Source organism: Pongo pygmaeus, chromosome 6 (assembly GCF_028885625.2).
Source record: "Pongo pygmaeus isolate AG05252 chromosome 6, NHGRI_mPonPyg2-v2.0_pri, whole genome shotgun sequence".
Classification (NCBI taxonomy): domain Eukaryota; kingdom Metazoa; phylum Chordata; class Mammalia; order Primates; family Hominidae; genus Pongo; species Pongo pygmaeus.
Window position 1 is genome coordinate 6,602,791 of NC_072379.2, and position 24,801 is coordinate 6,627,591.

Consider the following 24,801-nt stretch of genomic DNA (forward strand, 5'->3'; position numbering starts at 1 on the left):
GCTCACGCCTGTAATCCCGGCATTTGGGAGGCCAAGGTGGGCAGATCATTTGAGGTCAGGGGTTTGAGACCAGCCTGGCCAACATGGAGAGACCCTGTCTCTACTAAAAATACAAAAATCAGCCAGGCGTGGTAGTGCATGCCTATAATCCCAGCTACCTGGGAGCCTGAGGCAAGAGAATTGCTTGAACCTGGGAGACGAGGTTGCAGTGAGCCAAGATCGCGCCACTGCACTCCAGCCTGGGCAACAATAGTGAGACTCCCATCTCAAAAAAAAAAAAAATTTTTTTTTTTTTTTTTTGTAGAGACGGTGTCTTGCTGTGTTGCCCACACTCGTCTTGAGCTCCAGCAATCCTCCCGCTTTGGCCTCCCAAAATGGAATGATTACAGGCCTGAGCCACTGCACCTAGTCCCTTCAGAATTCTGAAGGCAGTTCTTCCATGATTTTTCTTAGCCATTTCTGTTGGGATGTGTTTTTTTCTTAAATCTTGTGAGATTATCCTTTTCTCTTCCACATCCTAGGGTTTATCTTATCCACCGTGCTGTGCACTTGGTAGCCTCTTTCCGTCTTGGAAACTCGTGACTTTCAAACTCAGATGTCAGACCTGGAGTGTCCTCGTAACCTTTTTCTTTTCCTGGTTTGTTATCTTTGAGCTTTTGATTTTGTCTGATGCTTTTCATCTTCAGGAGCTCTTTTCCTCCCTCTCCCCACTGTGAGCCTCCAGGGTCAGTTCTGAGTCACGGCGCTTTCTCTGAGTCTGAAGCCATGGCATGGGTCATTAGGAGCTTCTGTCCACATCATCTGTTCCTTTTGGTGTCTTGTTCTTCTAGTGTCAGGAGTCCTTGGCTCATGCTTAAAGGTTGAAATTGGAAGCAGTTCCCTAGAAGGGTCACACCATGTAGCGAGTCCATCTTGTACCTTTCTGACACTAGGTGAGTGCAGGAATTGGGTTTAGAAACAAAGCTTGTAGCAGTTGGACGTTGCTACAGCTTTTTTTTTTTTTTTTTTTTTTTTTGAGACAGTCTTGCTCTGCCGCCCAAGCTGGAATGCAGTGCCACGATCTCGGCTTACTGCAGCCTCCGCCTCCTGGGCTCAAGCCATTCTCCTGCTTCACCTCCCGAGTAGCTGCGATTACAGGTACCTGCCACCACGCCTGGCTATTTATTTATTTACTTATTTTTTTTGAGGCGGAGTTTTGCTCTGTTGCCCAGGCTGGAGTACAATGGCATGATCTCAGCTCACTGCAACCTCCGCCTCCCAGGTTCAAGTGATTCTCCTGCCTCAGTCTCCTGAATAGCTGGGGCTGTAGGTGCGCACCACCACTCTTGGCTAATTTTTGTATTTTTAGTAGAGACAGGGTTTCACCATGTTGGCCAGGCTGGTCTCAAACTCCTGACCTCAGGTGATCCGCCCAGTTTGTCCTCCCCAAAGTGCTGGGATTACAGGCATGAGCCACTGCACTCAGCCTGCTACAGCATTTCCATTAAAGTTGTACTTTTTTATTTCTGTGAGACAGGGTCTTATTCTGTCACCCAGGCTGGAGTGCAGTGGCGTGACCACAGCTCACTGCAGCCGTGAACTCCTGGGCTCAAGTGTCCACCTTCCTCAGCCTCCCAAAGTGCTGGGATTACAGGCGTGAGCCACTGTGCCTGGCCTGAAGTTTTTAAAGGGCCCTTTGCAGGCTTTACAAAGCTTTAAGGTGGCATGGCTGTGACAGCAGAGAGGCCCCAAGGAGGTGTCTTCTGAGGTCAGATTTCCCGGGAGAATCTTCTCCTTGAAGACTTGGGGAGCCAGGAGGGGCACAGTCTCCTTCCCTCAACTGTGCTTGTGCCCAGTCCCCACTTTCCACTTCAGAGCAAACGACGGGCCAGGTTTCTTCCGGCTTTCCAGCAAACCTGCTCTGTAGCTGGGCGTGTCTGCATCACCCCCTCTTCACAGCTGCCCAGGGTCTCGTAAGCTGGGGTCAGTTCATGTCTTTCCTTCCCCCTTAAGGTTCTGTACTGCGCATCATTTGACTGTTGGAGTGCCTTTTCCCATCCTGTGGGTCTGTGCTTTTTTGGAGAAATCTCCCTCCTGTCATTCTGTTGGGCTTCCGGTGGGAGAGGGGGTGAAATCAGTGCTTGTGCAGTCTTCCGTCTATAGCCAGAACCCCAGGGTTTTAAAAAAAAACCTGGAAACATCATTGCTTTACAACCACCCAGTATATTAGCGCTATCTGGAAATCCCCAATAAGAGAGCGAGCGGCTGTACACACAAGCACTATCGTGACGCGCGCTTTATTGTTTCAACTCCTGAATCTACTGGCCAATCCCAGAGGCAGAAGAGTAGCAAGAATTCAATCAGCAACTCTTGATGCGGACACAAACAACTGGGTGGTGGGAACAGGCGCTGGGGGGCTGTGGCTCGGCGGGGCGGGGCCGGGGGCTCCACTCACTTCCCCGATCGGGTTTCGTCTTCATCCCCAGCCAGAGCCCAGGGCTGCCCTTGGTGACGCCCAGGAGAAACCCCCAGCCCGCACCCTCACAACAGTGCCATCTGCACATCCAGGAAGCCCAGTTTGAAAAACAAACCATGCCTGTAAACCGAGTTGGAGGAAAAGGGCTGCCTTGGGGGTGCGAGGCTAAGGATCTGTTCACTGTCTTCTGGGTGGGCCCTGGATTCCCGCACTTCTGGAGCAGTCCTCAGACAGCCAAGGGATCCATCCGCGGGCCAGGGCTTCCCGAGGCTGTCTCCACGGTCGCTGGGTCTCAGGAGTCCTCCTATCACCTGAGCGTGCTCGCTGCTTCTGCTATGATTATGGCCACAATGACTCCCCATAAACGTGATAGTCATTGATACCATGGAATTCTGTTCCCATCCGATTCCTGTTGATGGACATCCGCTGTTTCGGCGTCATGGGAACTCCTCGGATGGTAAGTCAGTTTAAGGACAAAAGCGTGAGTCCATCCTTCCTGGGACAGTTTCCAGTGGACCTGGTCAGGCCACGTCCACACCGGAGACCCCCTGTGCTGGACAGGAGACGCAGGCCGCTCTGTCGGAGACCAAGCTGTCCAAGGCCCGCATCAGGATGTCTGGCATGTGGTCTGTGAGCATCTTCGGGCCTATGAGTATTTTGCTGAATTCCGCTTCGTGTGACCACTTGGCGCTATAGTGAGCAGCAGAGCAGCAGCCAAACCTGAAGCAGAAAAGGAGAGACATCAGCTCCCAAGGGGCCCCAGGGCTGACCCCGCGCTCCTCCTGCCTGCCCACCACGCAGCACTCACCGCCCCGAGGCGCCCTCCTCCTGCAGGTGGATGATCCTGCCGGGAGGGTAGAGAGGGGGGTACTTGGGAGAAGAGTCCAGTGGGGAGTCGCTGGAGAAGCTGTAGGCCGGGGACCAGCGTGTCAGTAGGCTCTGCTCCCCCAGAAGAGGCTGTGTCAGGACTTCCTGGTCGCCCCCGTCCAGCTCCGTGGGAAAGTTGTTGGGGTTTCCTCCGAACAGTTCGTACCACAAACCGTGCAGCAAGATCTTGTACTGAGGGCGAGACCCAAGCAGTAGAATGCCGTCACTCACCCTCTGTCACCTGAGACCTCCCGAAACACCAAGGCGGACCAGGCACAGGGATCTGCCCTTTGACCTAGAAACCGTGCTTGGAAGACTCCATCAAAGATGCACCGGCAAGCTGTGCTGGGTGGCAGCCACCTTGGCTCAGGACAAGGCTCTATGCCTAGTCACAGATCATGAGCGTGGGCTCTCTCTTGGGCAGTAAAACCATCACATGTGCAGCAATATTAAAAACTAAGCCATACAGACTGTGAGGGATATTTCCCTTAATTATTTTCCGGCAATTCTGGAAATCAGTTTTGCCCTTCCCTGAAAGGCATTAGATATTAATTTCTATGGGCTGGAGCGCAATGGCGTTATCTTGGCACCACAATCTGCCTCCCGGATTCAAGAGATTCTCCTACCTCAGCCTACTGAGGAGCTGGGATTACAGGCTCCTGCCACTATGCCCAGCTAATTTTTTTTTTTTTTTTGAGACTGAGTTTCACTCTGTCGCCCAGGCTGGAGTGCAGTGGCGCAATCTCGGCTCACTGCAAGCTCTGCCTCCCGGGTTCACACCATTCTCCTGCCTCAGCCTCCAGAGTAGCTGGGACTACAGGTGCCCGCCACCGCACCCGGCTAATTTTTTGTATTTTTAATAGAGACAGGGTTTCACCGTGGTCTCGATCTCCTGACCTTGTGATCCATCCGCCTCGGCCTCCCAAAGTGCTGGGATTACAGGCGTGAGCCACTGCGCCTGGCCTAATTTTTTGTAGTTTTAGTAGAGACGGGGTTTCTCCATGTTGGTCAGGCTGGTCTCAAACTCCCGACCTCAGGTGATCCACCCACCTCAGCCTCCCAAAGTGCTGGGATTACAGGCGTGAGCCACCGTGCCCGGCCTAGATACTAATTTCTAAAAAAAATTTTAGGCTGGGCACAGCAGTGGCTCACACCTGTAATCCCAGCACTTTGGGAGGTCAAGGCAAGCAGATTGCTTCAGCCCCGAAGTTTGATTCCAGCCTGGACAACATGGTGAGACCCTGTCTCTACAAAAAATACAAAAATTAGCCAGGTGTGGTGGCGTGTGCCTGTAGTGTAGTCCCAGCTACTCAGGAGGCTGAAGTGGGAGGATCACTTGAACTTGGGAGGCTGCAATGTGCCGAGACTGCGCCACTGCACTCCAGCCTGGGTGACAGAGCGAGATCCTGTCTCAAAAAAGAAAAAACTGGGGGAGGTAATTGGTAAGGAGAAAAATTTAAATTGCGTTTCTTCTTTCTGATTAGGAACAAAACCATGAGAAAGGTCAGAAAACAAAGGGGTTAAACAAGTAAAAATCATCTCTACCCACACTAAACAAAACCACACTTGGCATATGTATTTTCAAGTTTTTGTCAAAATTCATATATCTGTATCTCCTTGTCCCCACTCTCTGCCATGAGTCATATCTCTTAAGAATAATTTTTAAGTTTTGTTTCTTTTGAACTTTTAAATGGATATCTATCTTTATCGGCAGACATAAATTTCTTCTTTTTGGAGACAGAGCCTCACTCTGTCCCACAGGCTGGAGTGCAGTGGTGTGATCTTGGCTCATGCAACCTCCGCCTCCTGGGTTCAAGCAATTCTTCTGCCTCAGCCTCCCAAGTAGCTGGGATTACAGGCACCCACCACCACCCCTGGCTCATTTTTGTATTTTTACTAGAGAAGGGGTTTTGCCATGTCGACCAGGCTGTTCTCGAACTCCTGACTCAGGTGATCTGCCCGCCTTAGCCTCCCAAAGTGCTGGGATTACAGGTGTGACCCACTGCGCCCGGCCGGCAGACATAAATTTCTACCACCATGTTAAAAAATCCTTGACATGGACACATACCACCATTTTAATAACTGCATGATATCCACAGTGTAGATAAATGTGCCTGTACCTCTTAAGCTCTATTTGGCAGCCTCGTTTCCTAAGCTTTTGGACAACAAAGCCAAAAGGCATTAACATACTATTAGTCCCAAGACAGGACTAAGAAGTTTGTCAGAAAGCAAAATCAAACGGATAGTTCCTCCAGATTATTTTCTTTCTTTTTTTTTTAGAATAGAGACAGGGTCTTCTTGTGTTGCCCAGGTTGGCCTCAAGGGATCCTCCTGCCTTGGCCTCCTGAGGTGCTGGGATTCCAGGCATGCGCCACCGCGCCCAGCCCAGATCCTGTTTCCTCCCTGTGACATTTCCCGCACTTGCAGCCATTTGCTTTCTTAGACATCACAGAGTCCTAGCCCAGAATCTGATCAGAGGGTGGAAGGAGAACTTCCAGCAACAGCACAGAGTGTCCTGCACTGAGGGTGCAATTCTTCCCGGCTCTCCACAGGATCTCAGGGACAGGCCCCGTGTCCTGCAGACCCTCTCGACAAGGCACCCGCTTACCTTGGGTTTATTGCAGTGCGCGACCACTCGCAAGATTCTTCTCTTCAGATCTTCCAAGTTGGTCACACTGAGCCTGTTTAGCAAAGAGGCACACTGAAGCTGGGACCCGGCACTCCCAACCCCCCAGCCCCGGGCACAGCACCAGGCAGGCTTACCTGGGAATCACATCCTTCCCCAGGACGAGCGACACGATGAAGCTCTGAGAGTATTCATGCAGAGCTTTGCTGAAATTCCAAACAGGGAGAGGATGTTAGCTTTACGATGACACTGCCCACAAGGACTTCCACGAAAGAAATCAGTAACACTGAGGGGTTATGTTCCCAGGCCTCAGCTCTGTTCTCTCTTCTCTAAAGGGAGGGGAGGGGAAACTTCAGTTACGGCAACTCACTGGCCAGATCCTACTAAAGTCACAATATGCGTTCAACAGAGACGCCCCGCAGCTAAAACCGCAAACTGGACACCAAGGCGGACCAAGCACATGGATCTGTCCTTTGGCGCAGAAACCGCACTTGGAAGACTCCATCAAAGATGCACTGGAGGCCGGGCGCGGTGGCTCACGCCTGTAATCCCAGCACTTTGGGAGGCCGAGGCAGGTAGATCACGAGGTCAGGAGATCGAAACTATCCTGGCTAACATGGTAAAACCCCGTCTCTACTAAAAATACAAAAAATTAGCTGGGCGTGGTGGCAGGCGCCTGTAGTTCCAGCTACTCAGGAGGCTGAGGTAGGAGAATGGCGTGAACCCGGGAGGCGGAGCTGGCAGTGAACTGAGATCACGCCACTGCACTCCAGCCTGGGCGACAGAGTGAGACTCCATCTCAAAAAAAAAAAAAGATGCCCCAGCAAAAATGGAGGGGCAGAGTTAACAGGCGATTCACTGCGGTGGAACCTGCACCGGCAGAGGCTGGGAGCCTCCAAACACCCATCCACAGAGCTGCCTTCAGCTCCCAACAACGAGTCACACAATAGTGCGTCCCGCACAGCTAGGAGAAGGAGGAGGGCTGTGTGTGCCGCTGCGGGGTCATCTCAGGACATGCGGTGAAAGTGAACAGCCACGACCAGAGGCAGAAGAGCAGGGAGAAGGTGCATCAACAGGAGGAGAGGAACACAGACACGCTTCCTTCCAGCCATGGACGTAATGGAAACGCCAGTCAAAACCACCACATTCTACCTCTGGGATGACAGAAAGGACTTCTTTTTTTTTTTGAGATGGAGTCTCGCTCTGTCGCCCAGGCTGGAGTGCGGTGGCACCACATCTCCGCTCACTGCAACCTCCACCTCCCAGGTTCACGCCATTCTCCTGTCTCAGCCTCCCAAGTAGCTGGGACTACAGGCGCCCGCCACCACGCCCAGATAATTTTTTGTATTTTTAGTAGAGACGGGGTTTCACCGTGTTAGCCAGGATGGTCTCGATCTCCTGACTTGGTGATCCGCCAGCCTTGGCCTCCCAAAGTCCTGGGATTACAGGTGTGAGCCACCTCACCTAGCCAATTTTTTTTTTCTTTTTCTTTTGCGACAGAGTCTAGCTCTGTCACCCAGGCTGGAGTGCAGTGGCGCGATCTTGGCTCACTGCAACCTCTTCATCCTGCGTTCAGGCAATCCTACTGCCTCAGCCTCCTAGGTAGCTGGGACCACAGGCATGCGTCACCACGTACAGCTAATTTTTATAAGGAATGGGGTCTTTCTATGTTGCCCAGGCTGGTCTCAATCTCCTGGGCTCAAGTGATCCTCCTGCCTCAGCCTCCCAAAGTGCTGGGGTTACAGGTGTGACCCACCACGCCCAGCCTCCTGATCTTTAAGTATCACTATACACTACGGTTACATTTTCTCTTTGGTGTAACAAAAGCCTTTCCTACCTCTTTCCAGTGAAAAGGCCTGGAGATTATGACCAGCCCTGTGGTAATGAGAACTACCAGTGTCCCGATTTCAGTTCAGAAATACCATTTCCCGCTAAAAGGAACCAATATTCCTTGGAGAAATGGTTGATTCCAGATATGGATGACGGAAAAAAAAAAAACTTGCTCATTTGAAGCCCAAAACTTGAGAATATTCTGTTGTACCAGAAAGCAAGAAAATGAGGCCAGGCACAGTGCTCAACACCTTTAATCCTAGCACTTTGGGAGGCTGAGGCAGGAGGATCACTTGAGCCCAGGAGTTCAAGACCAGCCTGGGCAACATAGCAAGACCCTGTTCCTTAATTAGCTGGATGTGGTGGTGTGCGCCTGTGGTCCCAGCTACTTGGGAGGCTGAGGCCGGAAGATCACCTGGGCACAGGAGGCAGAGGCTACAGCGAGCCATGACAGTGCCACTGCACTCCAGCCGGGAAGACTGAGTGACACTCTGTGTCAATAAAAAAAAAACAAAGACAGCAAGAAAACAGACGACTGAAGTTTAAGTTTTAAAAAAATTAATGTCTGCCTCTGTAGACTGCTAGGCAACAATTCATTATTCTGAACACTGCTAAATCGAGGGAAAAATTTAAGCACTTATACATTCTCCTGTTTTTTCCTGTGTGAACTGTATGTCAAAGAAACCAAGTATGCGAAGAAAAGCTCTTTTTGTTCTTTACGTACTTAATTTTTAATCATCCCAAAGGGCTGGGATTACAGGCATGAGCCACCATGCCTGGACTTTATTTCATTTTAATGAAATAAAGTGGTATAATTTTCCTTTATAATCACGGCAAAAGGTTACACAGAACAGTCAGTATGCTGAATCAGCAAAAAAAAAAAAGTACTTTTCAGCCAGGCGTGGTGGCTCATGCCTGTAATCCCACCACTTTGGGAGGCCGAGGAGGGAGGATCACGAGGTCAGAAGACAGGAGATCGAGACCATCCTGGCTAACACAGTGAAACCCGTCTCTACTAAAAAAATACAAAAAATTAGCCAGGTGTGGTGGCGGGCGCCTGTAGTCCCAGCTACTGGAGAGGCTGAGACAGGAGAATCGCTTGAACCTGGGAGACGGAGGTTAGTCAGTGAGCTGAGATCACGCCATTGCACTCCAGCCTGGGCGACAAGAGCAAGGCTCCGTCTCAAAAAAAAAAAAAAAAAGAGTAATTTTAAAACTCATAAAAATGTCTTTAAACATGTCCATTATGCATGTGTGCCTGCCCACGGCATATGCCCCCCCGAGAGGGAGTGCTCAGCACACTATGGGCTCTGGGCGATGTGCCCACCAGGCGCATGGATGTCAGCAACCGGACCCCTCTGCTGGGGCTGTGAGAATGGGGGAGGCTGTGCATGCTTGTGGGGAGGGAGGGTATGAGAAATCCCTACAACCTTCTGCTCAGTTTTGCTGTCAACCTAAAACTGCTCTAAAAAATAAAGTCTGTTTGAAAAAAGACCTTAGAATTAAATCATTTAGGAAATTACAGGTATAGTCAGATAGGTCTAAGAAAGGCTAGACAGACTTTCTTCTGTGAAATAGCGCTTCAAAACACAAACCTCATCTGGGTGTGATGGCTCATGCCTGTAATGCCTGCACTTTGGGAGGCCGAGGCGGGTGGATCACTTGAGGTCAGGAGATCAAGACCAGCCTGGCCAACATGGTGAAACCCCGCCACTACTAAAAATACAAAAATTAGCCGGCGTGGTGGTGGGCGCCTGTGGTCCCAGCAACTCGGAAGGATAAGGCAGAAGAACCACTTGAACCTGGGAGGTGGAGCTTGCAGTGAGCCGAGATCACGCCACTGAACTCCAGCCTGGGCGACAGAGCAAGACTCTGTCTCAGGAAAATAAAAGAAAAAAAAGATGAGTCTGGACCACATGACTTGTAAGTAGCAAGCTGTTAGAGCAGGAAAACAAAGGCTCACCTCCACAGCCCCCGGGGCGGGGAGAAGGCGTAGCACCTGACCTGCGGGTAGGCGGCTCTGAGCATGGTGGCCAGCAGGGCGGCCGCCCCGCCCCCGAGGCTGTGGCCCACGATGACCAGCCGGTACTCCTAGAGGACAGACAGCAGAATGAGGTGAAGGGTAAAAACAACAGCTCCAGAGAGGACAAGGAAAGAAACGTTAACTAAGATCTCACAGGAGCAATGCTGAAGGCTTGGCTCAAAATCCCGTCGTTGATGAGTCGTCGGTAAACGTATCTGGCAGCTTGAGAAATACCCTAAAAACACAGACAAAGAAGGTGGCTGTTAATCCTCAGACAAGGAAGGCCCAGCGGAGACTCAAGATGGAATGACGCTGTGCACTGATGTGTGAGTCTCTCCTGGGATCTGAGATTGCAGGATCAGCAGCCACGTCCATCGTGCACGGCTGTGCTCCTGGCACCTTGCACAGGGCCTGACATGAAGCAGGTGCCAGGTGTGATGGCGCACGCTTGTAATCCCAGCACTTTGGGAAGCCAAGGCAGGAGGATACTTGAGCCCAGGAGTTCAAGACCAGCCTGGGCAACATAGTCTCTACTAAAATAAAAATACAAGACCAGCCTGGATTCTGACTCTATTAAAAAAAAAAAAATTAACTGGGCTTGGTGGCGAACGCCTATAGTCCAGCTACTCGGGAGGCTGAGGTGGGAGGGTCGCTTGAGCACAGGAAGTTCAGGCTGCAGTGAGTTATCATCGCACCACGGGGCAGCAGAGTGAGACCCTGTCTCAAAAAAAACAAAAAACCCAAAACAACCAAACATCTTTCCACAGATACATTTCTGTGGCTTTTTCTGTAGCTACACCATTTTGTGCTGTGTCAACATATCACAATTTACTTCAGCAAGTTCCTATGGCTGGTCAGATTTAGACTTTTTAAATAACATTTAAACACAAAGTTCTAGAGCTGGGCCAAGTGGCTCACACCTGCAATCCGAGCTATTTGGGAGGCTGAGGCAGGAGGATCACTTGAACGCATGAGGTTGAGACCAGCCTGGGCCACATAGCAAGACCCCATTTCTCTAAAACAACTACAAAATCCATGAAGTTCCGAATCAAAGACACTGATAAGCATCCACTGTTCCTGCAAAGGTAAAACTAAACCATCAGAAGTGAGTTTTAAGGTGGTCAGGTTTGGCTTTAACTTCAAAAAGTAAATAAAATTTTATTTATTTATGAATGAATGAATGAATGACAGAGTCTTGCTCTGTTGCCCAGGCTGGAGTGCAGTGGTGCGATCTCGGCTCACTGCAACCTCTGCCTCCCGGGTTCAAGCGACTCTCTTGCCTCAGCCTCCTGAGTAACTGGGATTACAGGCATGTGCCACCACGCCCAGCTAATTTTCGTATTTTAGTAGAGACAGGGTTTCACCATGTTGGCCAGGCTAGTCTCGAACTCCTGACCTCGTGATCCGCTCGCCTAAGCCTCCCAAAGTGCTGGGATTATAGGCGTGAACCACTGTGCCCAGAAAAATTTAAAATTTTCTAACATATACATGTGTCCTCTGAAACAGCCTTCTTGAAAATTAAGTAGGTGGCTCATGCCTGTAATCCCAGCACTTTGGGAGGCTGAGGCAGGAGGATCACTTGAGCCCAGGAGTTCAAGGTTACAGTGAACTGTGATTGTACCACTGCACTCCAGCCTGGGTGGCACAGTGATACTCTGTTTCGGAAAAATAATCATCATAAAAATAATAAATAGAAGAAAAAAATAAAACCATTCCCTACATGCAGTTAAGCCCTCAAAAAATTTTTAAAAAAGAAAAGCTGTGCCAGGGAAGAAATGACCCTGTCAATCAAAAATATCTTCAAAATGCTTCCTCACCGTGCTCCTGTGCTGGGCTCGGAGAAAAGCGGGCCTGGCCCCTGTCCCATGCAGCTTCTATTCTAACAGGACGGGGTGGAGGAAATCCCACAGAAGATGGGAGATTGTTTTTGATCATCTCTAATGCAACTACAAGTTTCTTTTTTTGTTTTTTTTTTTTTGAGACGGAGTCTCACTCTGTCGCCCAGGCTGGAGCACGGTGGCTCAATCTCGGCTTGGGGCAAGCTCCGCCTCCCGGGTCCATGCCGTTCTCCTGCCTCAGCCTCCCGAGTAGCTGGGACTACAGGCGCCTGCTACCACGCCTGGCTAATTTTTTGTATTTTTAGTAGGGACAGAGTTTCACCGTGTTAGCCAGGATGGGCTCGATCTTCTGACCTCGTGATCTGCCCGCCAAGGCCTCCCAAAGTGCTGGGATTACAGGCGTGAGCCACGGCTCCTGGCTGCAACTACAAGTTTCTAAGAATTAAATAATTCTGCAAGTAGAATGCTGAACCCAGCCATCATATAAGAAAATTTTTAAAAAGGATTCAACACTCTGTGTGCATTCAGATGGCTTTTTTTTTTTTTTTTTTGAGACGGAGTCTCATGTTCAAGCGATTCTCCTGCCTCAGCCTCCCCAGTAGCTGGAATTACAGGCACTCACCACCACACCCGGCTAATTTTTGTATTTTCAGTAGAGATGGGGTTTTAGTGTGTTGGCCAGGCTGGTCTCAAACTCCTGACCTCAAAGTGCTGGGATTACAGGTGTGAGCCACTGCACCTGGCCCTGACAGCACTTCTTAACAAATCCCCAGATGCCCTTTCTCTCTCCTGTGATGGCGGGATGCAGTCAACTCCAGGCCACACTCACTGGGTACCTACCCTGTGGCTGGTGCCGGGCAGGCAGAGCCCAGCAGGACGTGGACTAAGCTGCTGCTGGCGAGCCTCCCCGGCGCACATCCAACAACAAACGCCAAGGCCCTTTCGGCCACACAGGTTTGGAGTCCGATTACCGTGGACAGCGTCAGAGCCAAACTCAGCGTGACTTGGCACAAATGAAGCCAAGAGCACAGGACAGGCCCTGAGCGGCAGCCTTCCCGACCCAAAGGATTAACTGTCACTAAAATATGAACCCAGCATGTGGTGGCCTCAGCTGCCAGCCAGGCCGGGGGTCCTCAGCTTGTGGTCACATAAAGCCTTTGCCTGAGCAGATCCACCCAGGCCAAGCCCCCTGGCCCCTGAGTTTCTGGGGCATCTCTGTACTAAGGCTTACAGTTCCTCCTTTCCTCACACATGCCCAGTAACAGTCAAACTGGAGTCTTTTGTGAACTGGCGTCTAAAAAAGACAGCAAAGGGCCGGGCGTGGTGTCTCACGCCTGCAATCCCAGCACTTTGGGAGACTGAGGCAAGAGGACTGCTTCAGCCCAGGAGATTCAAGACCAGTCTGGGTAACATAGCGAGACCCCATCTCTACAAAATAAAAAGTAGAAAATTAGCCAGGCATGGTGGCACACGCCTGTAATCCCAGCTACTTGGGAGGCTGAGGTGGGAAGATCACTTGAGCCTGGGAGATGGAGGCTGCAGTGAGCTATGATCGCACCACTGCACTCCAGCCTGGGTGACAGAACGAGACCCTATCTCAAAAACAAAAGCAGCAAGTTAGGGGTTACTGGTGACCTTGGCCACAGCAGTGCGAGAGAAAATTCGGGGAGGAGACAGAGGACAGATGTCTGTCTGCATCCTACAGAAATGAGGGGATGAAGATAACCTGGAAGGGTGACGGGTACGGAGACCAGGGGAGTGGGCTCTAGGGCATGCCAGCAGGGAACACCCCTGCTTCCCTGAAAATAGGGAAAAGTGGCTCACGCCTGTAATCCTAGCAATTTGGGAGGCAGAGGTGGGTGGATCATGAGGTCAAGAGATCGAGACCATCCTGGCCAACATGGTGAAACCCCATCTCTACTAAAACTACAAAAATCAGCTGGGTGTGGTGACGTGCGCCTGTAGTCCCAGCTACTTGGGAGGCTGAGACAGGAGAATCGCTTGAACCTGGGAGGCGGAGGTTGCAGTGAGCTGAGATGGCACCACTGCACTCCAGCCTGGACGACAGAGCAAGACTCCATCTCAAAAAAAAAAAAAAAAAAAAAAGAAACAGGCCAGTGACAAAAGGACAAATCCCGTACGATTCCACTTCTGTGGGGTTCCCAGAAGAGACGACTTGTAGAGACAAAGTAGAACAGAGGTTCCCAGAGGCCGTGGAAGGGAGGAAGGGGAAGTGAGTGGTGATGGGTTCAGAGCTTGTGTTGGGGGTGCTGGGACTGGACACGGGTACACGGCACTGTGAACACGCTGGATGCCCGGAACTGCACACTAACGACCAACGAACAGTGAAACTGACCAATGTGTGTCAGGAATATCTCACCACAGTTAAAGGAAACCCCCAAAACTAGAACCCCCACCCCTCTACTCTGGGCAGGGGGCTTTCATTCCTTCGGGAGGAGCTGAGGCATAGCACAGTGAGCATGAAACTGTGAGCCTGGCACCGTGCCATCTGCCATCTGCACAGAGAACATGTGAATGACCCAGCAGAGCGCCCGCGGGGTGGGCCTGCCTCCTGAGGGCCTGGTGCGCACTCTCTGCTGCTCTGAGCTTTGATGAAGCTGTTCTTCACCATGAGAATGTACTACTTGAATTAATTCAGAGGCTGGGTGTGGTGGCTGACGCCTGTAATCCCAACACTCTGGGAGGCTGAGGCAGGAGGATTACTTGAGCCCAGGAGGTCAAGACCAGCCTGGGCAACACAGGGAGACTGCCTCTCAGAAAACACACACAGAGAGAAGGAAAAGCCACAGAGCTGGGCTCAAATGCCCAACCTGCTACTTATTCCAGTGGCCACACGACTTCGGGCAAGGCACTCGCTCTCTCTGAACAGGCTTCTCTCTCTTAGAACAAACGAAATCCCACAGCCTCCCAGGGCTGCTGTGAGAATCAGCGCAGGAGGAACGGGCAGTCCCTGGCCCGAGGCGCCCATCTGCTGTGCGGTCAGCACTCACTGGGAAGACACACGAGTCCGCGCTCATACCTTGTGTGCCAGGCGGTCCTGCACCTCACACTCCACATCCAGCACCTCGCTCTCCGCTGACAGGTCCGTAAGGACATCCTGTAAAAAGGGCGTTGCAGAAGGGCCGTCAGCCTGTGTAGGCAGGGTAGGAGAATGACAGGTGGTCCCTGCTCCTGACACTTCTGTGGAGGATGGCGGGGATGGCACCGTCTCCTGGTTCAGTCCTGGGACTGAACCCTAAACTCAGGAGGGAAACCCAGCGGTGGCTCCTGAGGGCCCCCATGGCACGACCAGCTCTGGGCCAGGTGTGAAGGGTGGAGGGGACCATGGAGTGTGCCTAAGACACGCCCTGCGCCTTCCCCATCACACACACATATTCTAAGGACCCCGCGGCACAGAGCCTGTACCAGGATTCCGAACAAAGCCTGGTTCCCGTCCTCAGGAGCCCCGTAACGGGTGAAACCGTGGAGAGGAGGCGGCCCAGACTAGCGCCGCAGCAAGGGCCAGGCGGTGCCAAGTCAGAGGATGGGGCACAGCCCAGGCGCAGGGGCAGCTCCCTGGAGGAGGTGACGCCAGAGCCAGACCCGAAGGAAGAGGCTGTTGTGAAAGCAGAGAGGACAGGCGGCGTCCTCCCCACAGGGGCAGCAGGACCCGCTGGCTGAGGCCCTGGGCATGGCTCCACACCAGCCGTATCTGAAAAGGTCCACAGGCGAGTGCTGTGCTGCTGGGCTGGAGGCCCCGGCACCAGCGTCCAGGCTGCGGAGTGGGCATGGGGGAGGCTGCTGGGTAAAGCACCCAGAGCTGTGATAAGAAACACAAACTTGATGTTAAAGACAGTGGGCCCAGCCATAGAAAAGTGCAAGATCACGTCCTCTGCGGCAACGGATGCAGCTGCGGGCTATCATCCTCAGCGAATTAACGCAGACACAGAAAAGCAAACACCGCATGGTCTGATGTGACAGTGGACACTCAACATTGGGTATTCATGGACACAAAGAGGGGACAATAGACACTGGGGCTACTAGAGGAGGGCAGGGGAAGGGCTGAAAACCTAACCACTGAGTACTATGCTCAGTACCTGGGAGATGGGATCAACAGTACCCCAAACCTCAGCATCACGCAGTATACCCAGCTACAAATCTGCACATGTACCCTCTGAATCCAAAATAAAAGTTGGAATTAAAAAAAGAAAATTTAAAGATAAATCAATAAAGGCAATGGGAAGCCACTGGAGGTTTCTGAGCATGATGGTAAGATCCGACCCGTGTTCTAGAGTGAGTCCTTGGTGGACAGGACAGTGGACAGACGCTGAGGTGAGTGGATGGCTACAGCCCAGGAGTTCGAGACCAGCCTGGGCAACATAGTGAGATCCTGTCTCTACAAAAATAGAAAAAATTAGCCAGGTGTAGTGGCACATGCCTGTAGTCCCAACTACTTGAGAGGCTGAGGCAGGAGGATCACTTGAGCCCAGGAGGTGGAGGCTGCAGTGAGCTGACTGTACCATTGTACTCCACCTTGGGCAACAGAGCAAGACCCTGTCTCAGAAACAAACAAACAATCAAACAGACTGGGGAGATGAGACTAGACAAGGACGGAGATGGGAAGCTGGAGGACTGGGGCCAGAAGTGGGGCCACGGCGCTGGAAATGGAGAGAGGACCACATAGGCTGGGGCAGGAACTTCACACACAGCAGACAGGGCGCAGAGAAACCACAGACGATGCCACTATTTCGAGATGGAGTCTCACTCTGTCGCCAGGCTGGAGTGCAATGGCACAATCTCAGCTCACTGCAACCTCCACCTCCCGGGTTCAAGCAATTCTCCTGCCTCAGCCTCCTGAGTATCTGGGATTACAGGTGCCCGCCACCATGCCTGGCTAATTTTTTTCTTTTTGAGACGGATTTTCACTCTGTCTCCAGGCTGGAGTGCAGTGGCGCAATCTTGGCTCACTGCTACCTCCGCCTCCCAGGTTCAAGTGATTCTCCTGCCTCAGCCTCCTGAGTAGCTGAGACTACAGGCGCCCGCCACCACGCCTGGCTAATTTTTTGTATTTTTAGTAGAGACGGGGTTTCACCATGTTGGCCAGGATGGTCTCGATCTCCTGACCTCGTGATCCACCCGCCTCAGCCTCCCAAAGTGCTGGGATTACAGGTGCCACTGCTTCTTAAACGGGCAATGGGGGGATGATGGCAGAGCTGATGTGAACAGGGCGCCCCCGGAAGGAACAGCCCTGCGGGGAGTGTGGCTTCTCTGGTGCCTCCCGGGAGACCCACAGATGGCTCCCGAAGATACAAGTTTGGGGTCCTGGCCCTGGACTTGGGGGGCTGCCCCAGAGCCAGTCAGGAGCAGAAGAGGGCTGAGCGCACAGGCTCTGGAGTCTCAACTCATTTTCTGGGTCAGCAGAGAAGAAGGGGAAGTGAGACTGAGGAGTGGCCAGGAGGAAACCGGAATGGAGAGAAGAAAGCTTCGACAAGGAAAGCGTCGCCTGGCATCTCTAAGGGGCCCAGGAGAATGGACTGAGGAAGACAGAAGAGGGGCCACGGGCTGGGGATGGATGTAGGCAGTCCTGGCCGCACCTGGAGAAGGGCAGGCCACGAGGGCCTGTGAGGATCCAAACCCGGAGCCTGCAGCGGGGCTGGTGGCCAGGGGCGTGACTCTCGGCAGCAAGACTGACTCACTGCCACCATCTGACTCTGGTGCAGGAATTCCCCAGGAGGGCTCCCGGGTGTGGGGCCTGGCTGGGCACAGGGAAGTTAGGCAGGAAGGGGTCAAGCAGGTGCCCTCTGGGAGCTCCTGTGGCGGGGGAGCCAACCTGCTGGCCGCTCTGCTGCTGACAGTTCTCAGTGAAGACGAAACAGCTTCATCCCTTTTTGCAAAGGGAGTATTTGCCAATCCCGGGCTCACATCCTCATTTTCTGTCCTCACCATTTTCCCCTGTGTCTCATGCGGTTACTGACGGTTTTCCCCAGCCGAGCATCTGTGGGCTCCCACTCCCGCACCCCACTCCCAGGGATGGAAAGTCAGGTTCCAACATTACCTGCAGAGACATGGTCCCCCTCACAGCGACCACAACAGACTCTTTCCTGTGATCCAGAGCCACTAAAAACGGCAGCTCGTAAACCTGCAGGAGCAAGAAACAAGCAGGGGGCCTAAACAGTGAGCACATGCACCAGCATGCAAAGTCAGAGCCCTGCAGCGTCTGTGATGACAGCCCAATTCCTGCGGCACGGAGAGGAGGGGACACCGCCTCTCCACTCATGCTCACTACACAGTGGGACCCACTCTGGCAAGGACTGGCCTTCAGAAACCACGCTGCTCTACATGAAAAAGGATCTTTGTTTTCTTAGCCTCTCTCTGACCTCCCCAGAGATTCTGATTTAACTGACCCAGGGTGCGGCCTGGACTTCAGCAGTTTTAAAAGCTCCTCAAGAGGTTCTATTGGGCAGCAAAGTGTGAGAGCCACCGATCTGCGCCAGCAGGCCTCCCGCTGCGGTGCGTATGAGAATCACCTGGAGAGACACCGAGCGACACTGAGCACACAGCACTGCAGCCACACACAGCTGGCTTTTTTTTTTTTTTGAGACGGAGTCTTGCTCTGTCGCTTAGGCTGGAGTGCAATGGCACAATGTTGACTCACTGCAACCTCCGCCTCCCGGATTCAAGTGATTCGCCTGCCTCAGCCTCCCGACCAGCAGACTACAGGCGCACACCACCACGCCCAGCTAATTTTTGTATTTTTAGTAGAGATGGGGTTTCACCATATTGGCCAGGCTGGTCTCGAACTCCTGACCTTGTGATCCACCCACCTCAGCCTCTCAAAGTGCTGGGATTACAGGTGTGAGCCACTGTGCCCGGCCCACAGCTGGCTTTTGCAGCTTCTCCCCAGGTGATGGTGACCCCCCCAGAGTGTCAGACCTGCTACACTACACTACTGATGGAGCTCACGACTCAGGACAACGATACGAACCCCAGAAGGCCATGTGGCATTAATACTGAGGGATTTCACTGCTCCTCAACAGAAGGGCGAGGTAAGAAACGCAGTGTGCTATCTCTGATGAAGACGTCTCTATCTTACGTAAAACCTGGGTTCTGAACCTGCACCAGGGCATCTGTGTGGCTTCCCCAGGGTCTGTGGCCCCTCTGAAATGGTAAACAGGACTTAGGAGTGTGTTTGTGTGTCTATGAATTATGGGAATAATAATTCATAACTTCCATCAGAATCTCTAACGGCTCCAGGACCCAAAAGAAGTGAAGAGCCGCCACCTGCAGCGTCCACACCTTGTCATGGAAGCTGACGTGGATGAAGTCCCTGTACTGCAGCCCCGTGGTGTGCAGGATGGAGCCGAAGTGACAGTTGAGCTGATCGCCTCCGACCAAGTCATAGTCTGTGGTTCTGCTTCTGCAACTAAAAAAAAGGAGGAAAAAGACGTTACTGTGCCGAACAGAGCCACTTAGCAAGGAATGTCCATCCTCACTGCCACATTTTCCCAGAGACGCGAGGACCAGAGTGGACAATTCTCAGGACTTAGCCTGGCTGACATGGAATGCCTTTTTAAAACTTAATTTATTTTATTGATTGATTGATTGATTGAGATGAAGCCTCACTCTGTCACCCAGGCTGGAGTACAGTGGCACAATCTCGGGTCACCGCAACCTCCGCCTCCCAGGTTCAAGCGATTCCCCTGCCTCAGCCTCCTGAGTAGCTGGGATTACATGCGTGCACCCCCATGCCCGGCTAGTTTTTGTATTTTCAGTAGAGACAGAGTTTCACCATGTTGGCCAGGATGGTTTTAAACTCCTGACATCAGGTGAACTGCCCGTCTTGGCCTCCCAAAGTGCTGGGATTATAAGCGTGAGCCACTGTGCTGGGCCCGGAATGGCTTATTAAAGATAATACTTCTCTGTGTACACTTCTTGGATAGAGTTCTGACTTCTGGCATCATGTTAATGATTTCTATATTCAAAAAATTAATCAACAAGGATGGGCAAGTCCCTAAAACTGAATGCCAACAAAAGTAGGTAAACCAAACCTGTCCAAATGAACACAGCCAACTCTGTAGAAAATAAATAAGAAAAGAAGTCACACAAGTAACTTTCGAGTACTGTGCTCTACATTTAAAAAACAAAAAGAGGCCGGGCGTGGTGGCTCACGCCTGTAATCCAGAACTTTGGGAGATCGAGGCAGGTGGATCACCTGAAGCCAGGAGTTCGAGAGCAGTCTGGCCAACATGCTGAAACCCCACCTCTACTAAAAATACAAAACTCAGCCAGGTGTGGTGACAGGCACCTGTAATCCCAGCTACTCAGGACCCTGAGGCAGGAGACTCACTTGCAACTGGGAGGCAGAGGTTGCAGTGAGCTAAGATCGCGCCACTGCACTCCAGCCTAGGCGACAGAGTGAGACTCCGTCTCAAAAAAATACAATTAAATTAAATTAAAATAAATAAAAATAAAAACTAAAAAAACTACAAACAAATCGCAAACTCTGCTTAGCAGATGCCCTTTTCGTAGTGGAACTGGGTATAGCAATTCTGAAACTATTTTCTTAGTAATGAGGGACTGAGCGTGGGTAACTCACGCTGATGTTGCTGGGAGCCAGGCTTCTCTTTGCAGACATGATGTGGAAGAAGCAAAGAGAAACTCTGTGGCTTTGGACTAGAATTAAAAGATATCAGGGCCAGGGGACTGACGCCCATGATGCCGGCACTTTGGGAGGCTGAGGCGGGAGGATTGCTCAGGTGTTGGAGACCAGCCTGGGCCACAAAGCAAAACTGTCTCTAAAAAGAAATGTATTAATTTAAAACATTTTAAAAAATTATCCGGGTCTGGAAGTGCATGCCTGTAGTCCCAGCTACTTGGGAGGCTGAGGTGAGAGAACCCCGTCTCTTAAAAGACAAACAAAAAAAAGATATTAGTATAATCTCATGATCTTTAAAATAAATACATAGGCCAGGCATGGTGGCTTACACCTGTAATCCCAGGACTTTGGGAGACCAAGGCAGGAGGATCACTTGAGCCCAAGAGGTTGAGGGTACGGTGCTACAGTAAGCCATGATGATACCACTATACTCTAGCCTGGGCAGGTCCCAAAAAGAGAAAAAGCAAAATCAGGAGATTAGGAAGTGCTCAAAACATGATGGGGTCATATGAAAAGAACATAGGAGCCAGTCTGCAGGACAAAATCTGGGACATTTTGAGCATCAAATAAACACTGTACTTACTACAAAATGAACAGTAATAATTACAACCCACTGAATAATTTAAGAATCTATAAATCCATACTGACAGTAAGATGTAGGAATAAAAAGCTCTTTTTTATCGGAGAATGACAATTAATGTAGAAGAAATTATGAATTTAGAAAAATCACAGTTTTGGCTGGGTGCGGTGGCTCATGCCTGTAATCCAACCACTTTGGGAGGCCAAGGTGGGTGGATCACCTGAGGTCAGGAGTTCAACCAGCCTGGACAACATAGCGAAAACCCGTCTCTATTAAATTACAAAAAATTAGCCGAGTATGGTGGCGCGGGCCTGTAATCCCAGCTACTCGGGAGGCTGAGGCAGGAGAATTAGTTGAACCTAGGAAATAGAGGTTGCAGTGAACGAGGATAGCGAGACTCTATCTCAAAAAAAAAAAAAAAGAAAGAAAAATCACGATTTTGCCACCATCCTGGTGATAAGTGATTCAGATAAGAATCAGTGGATGCTGTACTGCCAGATGAGAATTCAGAGAGGGACAGGACATTTATTTACTTGTTTTTTATTTTGTTTTGGTTTCTTTTTTTCTTTTTGAGACAGTCTTGCTCTGTTGCTCAGGCTGGAGTGCAGTGGCACGATCTCCATTCACTGCAACCTCCAACTCCCTGGTTCAAGCGATTCTCCTGCCTCACCCTCCCGAGTAGCTGTGATTACAGGTGTGTACAACCAAGCCCAGATAATTTCTGTATTTTTAGTAGAGACGGGGTGTGACCATGTTGGTCAGGATGGTCTTGAACTCCTGACCTCAGGTGATCCGCCCGCCTTGGCCTCCCAAAGTGCTGGGATTACAGGCATGAGCCATTGCGCCCAGTGGGATATAGACATACATATTCATTTAACTTATTTTTAAGACAGTGTCTCGCTCTGTCACCTAGGCTGGAGTGCAGTGGCACAACCCCAGCTCACTGCAACCTCAGCCTCCTGGGCTCAAGTGTTTCTCCTGCCTCAGCCTCCCAAGCACCTGGGACTACAGGTACACACTGTTACACCCAGCTAATTTTTATATTTTTAGTGAGATGGAGTTTTGCCAGGTTGCCCAGGCTGGTCTCAAACTCCTGAGCTCAAGTGATCCGCTGGCCTCGGCCTCCCAAAATGCTGGGATTACAGGTCTGAGCCACCACGCCCGGCCCGGGACAAGATATTTAAATGGTCTCAAGGCTGGCAGTCACCACCTCAGCCAAGCAATCAATGTAATATCACCAGAAATGGGACAAACTGGCATCGTGTATCCCGTGATGAGATACACTAGGAAGGATGTTTGTCATGGACCATTCCCGCCAAAAATGTAAAACGTAAATCTAATCATGGGGAAACCATCACACAAATGCAAATTGAGGGCCCTTCTACAAAATATCCGCACTGTCCTCTTCAAAACGTCAATATCATGAAAGGAAAGAATGGCTGAGAAACTTACAACTTGAAGGAGACCAAAGAGACACGGCAACTAGATGCAACCCAGCATCCTGGATTGGAGAAAAAATTGCTAAAAAGGGTATTACTGGGGCTGGGCACGGTGGCTCACACCTCGTAATCCCAGGACTCTGGGAGGCTGAGGCAGGCAGATCACTTGAGGTCAGGAGTTCGAGACCAGCCTGGTCAACGTGGGGAAACCCCGTCTTTACTAAACATACAAAAATTACCTGAGGCCGGGCCTGGTGGCTGATGCCTGTAATCCCAGCACTTTGGGAGGCTGAGGCAGGTGAACCACGAGGTCAGGAGTTCCAGATCAGCCTGGCCAACATGCCATCTCTACTAAATGCCGTCTCTACTAAAAATAGAAAATTAGCCAGGTGTGGCCAGGCGTGGTGGCTCTCGTTTGTAATCCAGCACTTTGGGAGGCCGAGGCGGGCAGATCATGAGGTCAGAAGATCGAGACCACCCTGGCTAACATGGTGAAACCCCATCTCTACTAAAAATACAAAAAATTAGCCAGGCGTGGTGGTGGGCACCTGTAGTCCCAGCTACTCGGGAGGCTGAGGCAGGAGAATGGCGTGAACCTGGGAGGCGGAGCTTGCAGTGAGCCGAGATTGTGCTACTGCACTCCAGCCTGGGTGACAGAGCAAGACTCCGTCTCAAAAAATGAAAATTAGCCAGGCATGGTGGCGGGCACCTGTAATCCCAACTACTCAGGAGGCTGAGCCAGTAGCACTGCTTGAGCCTGGGAGATGGAGGCTGCAGTGAGCTGAGATCATGCCATTGCACTCCAGCCTGGGCAGCAAGGGTGAAACTCTGTCTCAAAAAGAGAAAAATAAAATGGTTCAGGGAAAAAAAAAAAAATATATATATATATATATAGAGAGAGAGAGAGAGAGGGAGAGAGAAAGATACAGCACATGTGACCAGATGAGTCACAGCTGGTAACTCTAGGTAAAGGATTCATGGGAGTTCTTTGCACTGTTCTTTCAAGTTTTTGAAATATCTCAAAATAGAAAGCTTTTTTTTTTTTTTTAAGGGAAATATGGCTATGGAGGCTCAGACTGTGCCAACCCACCAGTTACCACCAATCCTGCACAGCCCCGTGAGGGGGTTTCTGTAGATGTAGAGAGGCCACCCGTAGGCTGCTGCTGCAAACTGCATGTAATGATGGCAGTTTTCTAATTCTGCATCCAGATCAGCCTCCTACAAGAGAAGGACAAAAACTACTGTTTATTAAGGCAACTCCCGACACAGAGGATCGACACACTGAGACCTGAAACCTGAACTCTAATTCCTGACTCTTCGTGCTCCTTCACTGAATAGAACTCTCAGACGCCCACAGGCAAAACTGCTCCTTCAATACGGACTGACATGGACTCATTTTTTTTTTTTTTTAGACAGAGTCTCGCTCTGTCACCAGGCTGGAGTGCAGTGGCACAATCTCAGCTCACTGCAATCTCTGCCTCCCAGGTTCAAGCAATTCCCCTGCCTCAGCCTCCCAAGTCGTTGGGACTACAGGCACCCGCCACCACCCCCGGCTAATTTTCGTATTTTTAGTAGAGACAGGGGTTTCACCATGTTGGCCAGGCTGGTCTCAAACTCCTGACCTCAGGTGATCAACCTGCCTTGGCCTCCCAAAGTGCTGGGAAGCCAGGCATGAGCCACCACGCCCGGCCTGACTCCTCATTTTATAGGAATGCAGCAAGCACGGGGGAAGTTAACAGTAAAAAACACTCCAATGACTTCTCTGGTGTCTTTGCTGAAATGAGCCAGCATTTCCTATCTAGATGTCTGAAACTAGTACATTTCCATGCCGCTGCCACACACGAACTGTCAAGAACTGAGTGGCTTAACTCGGAGCAGTGAAAATACATACCATCTATGTGCACTTTTCTTTCTCAAAAATATAACAACCTGTAGCAGGAAAACTATCACCAAGCAAAGCTGAGCTGTTTCTGCCCCCAGCCCCAGAGAAGAAAGCAAACACTCCCAGGGAGAATCGCAGTCCCCATCCCCAGGGGAATTGTTCTAATGCATAGAATTGAACAGCAAATTTCCTAAAACACAAGCCTTCAAAGACATGATGGATGTGGCCAGGTGCAGTGGCTCATGCCTGTAATCTCAGCACTTTCGGGGGCCGAAGCCAGCAAATCGCTTGAGGCCAAGAGTTCGAGAACAGCCTGGCCAACAAGGTGAAACCCCGTCTCTGCTAAAAATACAAAAATTAGCTGGGCGTGGTCGTGCACGCCTGTAGTCCCCGCTACTGTGGAGGCTGAGGCAGGAGAATTGCTTGAAGTCAGGAGGTAGAGGTTGCAGTGAGCCAAGATTGTGCCATTGCACTCCAGCCTGGGTGACAGAGTGACACTCTGTCTCAAAAAATAAAATAAAAAATAAAGATATGATGGATGATAAAGTGGCCAGGAATGGGTTCCCACTACCTGAACTCCAGGTGATACGAAGATGCCTCACCTG

The 24,801-nt window shown here is 51.0% G+C and overlaps 1 protein-coding gene across 2 annotated transcripts in view; it reads right to left on the minus strand.

The window, feature by feature from the left end:
- Window positions 1-2,260: 2,260 nt before the first annotated feature.
- The window catches only part of DAGLB (diacylglycerol lipase beta), a 39,539-nt gene continuing 16,998 nt past the window's right edge, over window positions 2,261-24,801 (minus strand). Inside the window, exons 6-15 of one of the 2 annotated variants that reach the window (XM_054496144.2) lie at window positions 23,405-23,532; window positions 18,936-19,062; window positions 17,695-17,778; window positions 14,680-14,757; window positions 9,956-10,036; window positions 9,742-9,869; window positions 6,086-6,154; window positions 5,931-6,003; window positions 3,264-3,514; window positions 2,261-3,175 (exon numbers count right to left, since the gene is read on the minus strand). In XM_054496144.2, the coding sequence (XP_054352119.2) occupies window positions 2,977-3,175; window positions 3,264-3,514; window positions 5,931-6,003; window positions 6,086-6,154; window positions 9,742-9,869; window positions 9,956-10,036; window positions 14,680-14,757; window positions 17,695-17,778; window positions 18,936-19,062; window positions 23,405-23,532 (1,218 nt within the window). In that variant the 3' untranslated portion in view covers window positions 2,261-2,976. The remainder of the gene's footprint in view (window positions 3,176-3,263; window positions 3,515-5,930; window positions 6,004-6,085; window positions 6,155-9,741; window positions 9,870-9,955; window positions 10,037-14,679; window positions 14,758-17,694; window positions 17,779-18,935; window positions 19,063-23,404; window positions 23,533-24,801) is intronic. The other variant, XM_054496145.2, reaches the window with a different exon arrangement.